The 7,354-nt window shown below is 43.8% G+C and overlaps 1 protein-coding gene across 1 annotated transcript; it reads right to left on the bottom strand.

Moving 5' to 3' along the window:
- Positions 1-1,511: 1,511 nt before the first annotated feature.
- On the bottom strand, positions 1,512-6,863 carry LOC116939798 (uncharacterized). The gene is made up of 7 exons (XM_032948623.2): positions 6,828-6,863; positions 6,516-6,582; positions 4,825-5,143; positions 4,570-4,698; positions 4,283-4,441; positions 3,753-3,868; positions 1,512-3,322 (listed from the first exon to the last, which is right to left on the bottom strand). Exons 3-7 carry the CDS (start codon positions 5,140-5,142, stop codon positions 3,214-3,216), a joined length of 831 nt encoding a protein of 276 aa, XP_032804514.2. The 5' UTR covers position 5,143; positions 6,516-6,582; positions 6,828-6,863; the 3' UTR covers positions 1,512-3,213.
- Positions 6,864-7,354: the final 491 nt, after the last annotated feature.

Genomic DNA, 7,354 nt, shown 5'->3' with positions numbered 1-7,354 from the left:
GTGGCACTTTCACAAAGTGCACCCCAATAGCGAGCTGAGCCGTAACCCGCTCGCGATTGGCTGCCGAGGCTGAGCGCGTTTACAAAGTGCACGCAGAATCCCAATGTTTATTTAGACTCGAGGAGGAATCCGATGAGCTATAAAGCTCTTTTTTCACAGCTGTCCAGTAGGGGCACGTCAGAATGTTGCAACAATACAAGAACACGATAGGGATGCGAAGTATTAGAAAGGTAAACAAATCACTTTAAAAAATGCGCAAATTATATTTTATCTTACAACCGAGCACTGTCTTGCCACGCCCACACGCGCGTGATTGGCTGACAGGGTAAACGCGTTCGCAGCGTGTACCCAATATGAACGTGGTCGGCACGAATGCAATTAAACAATTCGAGATATCGAACAAGATATTACTCGGTTCGATTCCCGACTTGGGTCCCTTCCTGTGTAGTAGTTTTGTATCTTGACCCACCGTTCTGCATGGGTCTCATCCGGGTTCTCCGGTTTCTTCCCATAGCAAACAAAAAAAAAGCTGTTACTGGTCAAACTTCCCAATGCTGAATAATTGCCTTCAAATAACTCACTTTGTATTACACATAGCAACATCACTCTCTCTTGCGACAACTTGGCAGGGCCCTCCTGAAACAAGAGTCTTGAGACTGAGCGGGGCTTTATTTTGTAAACGAGTGTCATCACATTTTTTTTGTACCCTGAAAACAGCAGAAAATGTAAACCTAGGTCAGTTTTTGAAAGCAAAACGGCAGCAAAATGCTGAAATATGGAGACGAGGCCAGGTTTAAGCGATTTACATTATGCCTGGCAGCCCGCACATCTTATGCACGTGACAGTTGGTCCCTCTGTCCAGCCAGCCAGAACAACTTTTTGTTCGTAATATAGTTTGATGGCGTATCCCGCACATGAGCGTAGGAAACACGGCCGTGCTGGTAGGTGGAGGCATGATATCAGCACGCATGAACCCGGCTCAACGCTGTGGGATCCGAGTGAAGTCTTCGATCTGTGCGGCAGACATCATCAACGTGCACTCGACTGCGCGACCAGGGTATCCCAGCCAGCAAAACTTTTTTCTAAGTCATATTTTTTAAAGAAAATTAATTAACAAAAACATACCAATGATAAACATACCGAAAGAAAAAAACTTTTAAAGCAGCGTTACCTGCTGTGATATACGGTTTAGAAACTTGGGACGCTGACAAATAAAATGGAGCAAAAGTGTAAAAGTGCACAAGAAGCACACCAAGGTGGATACAGAAAATTCGTGACGAAGGAACACATTAATCAGAATACATACGCAGACATTTGGACTGTTCAAAAAGGCAAGCTTTGGCAGAACAGATCGCTGGAAAGGATGATGCCCAGTGATGATTAATGAAGGAGACATACCAGAGGATGTCCACCACGTATATGGCGAAATTAAATTAGCGTGTGCAGTCACTGGATGGTTACATTACAGTACCACAAGCCCCACGTTCGCAAAACCATTTAACAAAGTGCACTCTAGTCGACAGTCGTTTTTATTTGAAACACATTTTTTTTAAACCATGTCCATCCCAGGATACATCATTTTGTTATTATTTATTGTTGTGGTTGCATATTATTTTAATGAAACCTACACTTTCGCATATATGAAATACAACATTGTGGGTTCACTTACTTGACATATAGTTGAAGACATGCAGCTTAATGAATCATTCACCTCTAATTTAGTGGAAATTAATCGTTGATGCAATACAAAAATACCAAAGACAGACAATATTTATAGAAATAGGTTTTACCCTTTTAACTGGCCAGTTAAAAGGGTAAAACCTATTTCTATATTTTATTACTGGCAAAAGGAGGTCTCATAATGGACAATATTGTAGACATTATTTAAATAACAAAAGTAAATACATTCTTTCACAACATAAGGCACACATTACCTGGTGATGTAATGGCACTTTCGGGCTTTACATGACTTAAGTACATGAAAAACAAATCGATTTTATTGAGATTCACATGATGATTTAAAGCTTTCGTGACTGCAAGGATTCATCTTCTTTGGTTCTTTCGGTAAAGTCACGTAGAATGAGAATAAAATAATAAAATAAAATAAGACAATTCAATTCTCACGTTTCACATCGGTTTACTTTATGATAGTTGGTAGTTGGAGACCTTTAGCGTACATATACTAAATACCTTTGTTGATATGTAAACTTTGACTTTAACACAGCTATTTCTGTGACAAGCTAATCCCTCAGCTATTTCAATGCTAAATTCAGATTTGATAGGTAAACTCCTTTGTCAAGGCTCTCCACGCCTCTCACCGAGCTTAAAAGACGCTACGAATCTCAACAGCGTCCATTCAAGCTCTGTCGTCCCGACAGTTCTGTTCTTTCACCTGAAGAAGGCTACTTGTGTTGTGGCCGAAACGTCGTGAGAATTTTATTGTCTTATTTTATTTTATTATTTTATTCTCATTCTACGTGACTTTACCGAAAGAACCAAAGAAGATTCACATGATGCTTCCAAGTCCAGATAAGTGACGATAATTGTAACTTCACATGTTCAGACTGCGAGTTTGAGAAACTCAATAGGTTGCTAAGATAAACACATACAATGTAAAACATGGTAGGACCAACACCTCGCCCGTGGCAGATCATTGTTATAATTCAGTAGGCTCACATGACATTGACTTCTCCAAGACAAAGGTTCTCTGCAAGCCAACTGGCTACCATGAGAGATTCGTTCATGAGGCTATCCACATATACAAACACAGAGACAATTTCAACCGAGAAGATGGATTCTGGCTTAGCAATCATTGGAAAGATTTTATAGACCATTTCGGGTCTTGATTGTTCACACTTACTGTGTCTTTCAGACCGCATCCATTATTTTCGTCTCCCCCCTCCTCTTTTCCGAACATAGATGGACTCATCCATCTGAACAAACTGCCAAATCGCTCTCCGTGGTGCTAACGTAAAAAAAAAACCGCCACTTTTTTCAAATTTTCTTGCTGTGGTTTTCACACCTGATGATGATTGCTTGTGTTGCAGTCAAAACGTCGTGATAATTGAATTATTTTATATTTTTATTATTTTATTGTTTCCCTTCTATGTGACTTTACCGAAAGAACCAAGAATATGAATCCCTGCAGTCACCAAAGCTTTAAATCAAAAATTTACATACAATGTATTTACGTGGGTTTGGCTCGTACAACGTTTAACACCTCTTTTCCAGACGTGAATCGAGTTTTTTCTGCATGCGTTCATTTTCCTGGGTAATCCGGTTCAGCTCTTTCCTCAGCTCATCCAGCTGCTGCTGCCGTTCTCTGTGAATAACATTTCACATTTTCATGAAATGGTGAATCCCCGTAAGTGGAATAAAAACAACTTTATTACAAGTTAATTATTTTCATCTGCTAGCACCATAAACCGTCTTTGAGACCTAAAGCATCGGGATATCACTTGCTAACTAAAATTGCATGGGTGTACTCATAATACCATAATTGCTCGTAAGAATACTGAGGAGCATCACTTTAGCCAGAAGTGTAGGAAAGATTTTAGAGTTGAAGTTGGGGGGACACTGGCCCATGTATGTATGTTGAACTTCTTTCGCACCATAAGTACCCAACAGTGCTAACTGGTTTGCATATTCCATTCAAAAGTTAGGGGGTGGTGGGCAGCTGCTTGATCTGCCTTCCCCCCCCCAACTCCCCAAAAGTATGTTCCATTTTATACGTTTCCAGTTTAACCTCTTACCTGGACCTCCCATTTAGCAGGTCGGCGATGTGCTGTTTCAGCTTGCCAATCTTCTCTTCCAAGCATTGCATCTCCTTCTCTTTACCTTCTAGAACTGCAGCCATAGACTCTTTGTGCTGCCTCAAAATATAACATTGAACGCAATAATGCACATTCATTGATCCATTGGGCAAGCACAGCATAGACAATTAAAGCATTTTAAGACAAATCATTTACTTAAAAGGCCTGTACATATTCTTAGCTCTTTCGGTAAAGTCACGTTGAAGGGAAACAATAAAATAATAAAATATATAAAACAATAAAAAATTTGTTTTATATTTTATTGTTTCCCTTCAACGTGACTTTATGGAAAGAGCTAAGAATATGAATTACTGCAGTCACGAAAGCTTTAAATCAAAATTTAGGCCTGTACATGTTGCAGTGTCGTTAATTTTTGTGTGGTCAGTCAAATTATGCAGTTCCCACAAGATAATACGTGAAATGTTAAATTCTGCTATGCTACCATACCAGAGCGCCGCACGTATGCAAACCTGCATTTTCATCTTTTCCACTTCTTCGTGATGCAGTCGTGCGTTTTCCTGCAAGAGAAGCATGCGCTCTTTTGCCAGGTTCTCAACTTTAGCAAGTTTCTCGAGACTTTGTCTGTGTGTCTGCCTCTCTGTGGCAAGCCTTTCCTCAAGCTCCAGCTCCTGAAAAAGAAAAAAAAGCCCCATTGACCTCTGCACGAGGCTTTAATAATCACTTTTCACAAACTCCTCTTTCCAGAATTACATTTTTTTGCTCTTGAAAGGCCAAAAAATATTTAAAAAATGTTAACCTTTGCATTCATTTGTTTGGTCAGTGATGTCACCATTGAATCTTTATCCTTATTTTCCTGTCCCAACAGGTTCACCTTCATTGTCAAGATACGTATTTGATCCAGCAGCTCTTTCTCCCTGTCTTGAAACTATCAGAAACACATTCAAAGAAAAAAACCCATTTAATATGACCATTATATATATTTAACATGTCACCACAAGCCTGTACACGTCTGCAAACTTAAAAACGAGTTAGTTTGCAGGCATTGCTCTACCTGTACTCGCATATCTGTTTCTGCACTTCCCTCTTGGGTTTCCATGCTCACAGCTGGCTCCTTGGCAGGGCGCCGGGGCACAGGCGGGGGCAGTGACTGGGCAAGGGGCAGGCTCAGCTGCCCTCCGCTGTCGGCCAGGGTCGGTGCGATCCCCACGCCAGTGACCCCCGTGACGCCCGTCAGGGAGCCCGTGGCGCTGCGCCACAGAGGACGGGCCGTGGGCCGCACGGCGGGCAGCTGTGCACCCTGCCTGCAAGGCGCTGCAGCCCGGCCTCCACACTTGCTCGGGGGCGGCGGATTTGTCTTCATTGTGTTCATCCTGCCAGGCAGCAGTGGTGGATTAAACAGAGACATGCAGGATACATTTAGACATTGACAACTCACGTAATATAAGACGTAGCTGAGACTTGTGTTGCAAAATATGTGAAGGCGACTCCAATAGTGAACTCTAAACTTATCATAAACCTAGAATAAATTTCGACTAACTGCCAACTGTTTTGTTATTTTAAAACTATTACGCTTAATATACATTTTCTTCCATTTTCAGACAAAAGTTAGAAACAAAACGCTACAGACCAGGGGTGGTGAAACTACTTTTAAATAAAGTAAAGATTAAAGAGTAACCATAATGTGCTATGAAGGGCTACGAGCCTGAAACGTCGCCAATTATATACAGTATTCCATTTAAGACAGCGTAATTGACGAATGTGTTGCATTTGTTTGTGCACCACTGCGAACGCAGTGTGACCAACTCGTTGAATTTCAACAGTAAATGATCCAACACTTGAGCGCCCCTGTAGACATATATTATTTATACTTAGTTATCCAGGAAAGCCACACTGAGTGGTAGGACTCTTTTTTTTTAGGGCGGGTCCTGCATTTTGGTATTTATTTTTAAGACGTGTTTAGCAAATTAATGAGAGTTTATACAAGCGGGACGAAGCCGTAGGACCCCGGAGAAAACGCACGCGCGCGAGGAGGCAATTCTTAATCCCCACACAGATGTAAACAGATGGCGATTAGTCTGCTTCTCCTGGCAAGCCAGGGTACATGGCAAAGCGAGGCCTACGGGAAGGGAGTTGCACAACATTTGTGCGATCCACCAACCCTCGACTCCACGTGGCTAGATTACAGGCCACGTGCATAAACCACCATCGACTGGCTAAATGGCTCGCCATTAGGTTTAGGGCACTACAAAAAGTGTCATTAGGGGGCCGTCCATAAATGACGTCACACGGCGTCACAAAGTCAGACCCGCCCCTCAAATATGACGTCACAAAGCTCTGCGTATTTAATGTGGCGCTGCACTATGATGTTGTAGGAGTGTCGTTATAACAATTAGTGTTGTTATTATAACAATTCTATATTGCATTCTTGGTTCTTTCGGTAAAGTCACGAAGAAGGGACTTTACCGAAAGAACCAAGAATATGAATCCCTGCAGTCACGAAAGCTTTAAAAAAATAATTCTATATTGATTTAAAGTTGCGCATTTTTATGTGACGTCACATTTCTCAAACCACCCCCATCATAGGTGTGTGACGTCATTTATGGACGGCCCCTTAGTATGAACACTTAACTGAATGAAATAACAACCACAGCACCGCTCGCTCCCGTGCGCGAGGCGCGTCTTAAATGACTCTCTACTCGCGCGGTGTGTCGCTGATCGAAACGCCGCGGCCTTCAGACGCACGTGGTGCGGTCCGCTGGCCTCAGCGGCAGCGGGAGGCCGCTCGCGGGGGTTCCTTCAGCGCGCGTTGCTAGGGCGACGAGGGGCGGGAACGCGACACAGCGGCGGGTCTCACAGTCAAACCAAAAAAAAAACAACCCCACTTCATAAACCAACACCGATACCCCCCGGCATACAACAACGACACGCTAGCGGGCGAGTTTATTTTCATCGCATGATATTACGCGGTATGCACCACGTCAAACGGTTTGAAATCTACCGCGTTAAATGTGCTGCTTTTATAAATGTTATAATCCCATGACGCCGTGGACCCACCCACGGCACCGTTCACGCCGGGTCTTCCTGTCTGCAATCTCCTAGACCGCATACGCCGCGGCGTACCGGTGTTGGTTTGTGAGCTTGCCGTTCATTGGTCCGGCCGGCGCACACGTGACAATATCGATCCCCGCCCGCCCAAACGGACCAATCGTAATTAGCCATGCGTTCTTATGCGCTCTATGAAATTTGAATCGGCAGAGAGTGGGAGGGGGAGGTGTTAAGGGGAGCGGTGGTGCAGCGGTTAGCGCTACGCTGCGAGTCGCTCCCTGAGCCTCCCCTAGGTCGACTCAGCCTCAAAATGACTACCTGGTGCGGTGTGTTAAACATCGTCACAGGGGGGGGGAGACAAAGGCGGCCGGGCGTAGTCGCTGGCCACTCCCACCCTCTAGTTGTGCCCACAGTTGCCGGCCTTCATTGGGTGCTACTCGCTAACGGCACTTGCCCCAACAGTCTGGCTGACAGCCTCTTACGGGGGGACCTTTGTCCTTGGTGGGCAAGGTGGGGGGTGGTGGGGCGGTTAGATC

Source organism: Petromyzon marinus, chromosome 6 (genome assembly GCF_048934315.1).
Source record: "Petromyzon marinus isolate PM22_M1 ecotype Great Lakes invasive population chromosome 6, UKy_Petmar_22M1.pri1.0, whole genome shotgun sequence".
In the NCBI taxonomy this organism is placed as follows: Eukaryota; Metazoa; Chordata; class Hyperoartia; order Petromyzontiformes; family Petromyzontidae; genus Petromyzon; species Petromyzon marinus.
The sequence above is the reverse complement of the archived record's forward strand: the minus strand, read 5'-3'. Positions and strand labels throughout refer to the sequence as shown.

Coding starts and splice junctions, on each gene's coding strand:
- LOC116939798 (XM_032948623.2), bottom strand. CDS start 5,142: ATGAACACAATGAAGACAAATCCGCCGCCCCCGAGCAAGTGTGGAGGC. Junction 4,442..4,569: donor CCAAACAAATGAATGCAAAG/GTTAACATTTTT, acceptor TTTCTTTTTCAG/GAGCTGGAGCTTGAGGAAAG. Junction 3,323..3,752: donor CTGCTAAATGGGAGGTCCAG/GTAAGAGGTTAA, acceptor TGTTATTCACAG/AGAACGGCAGCAGCAGCTGG.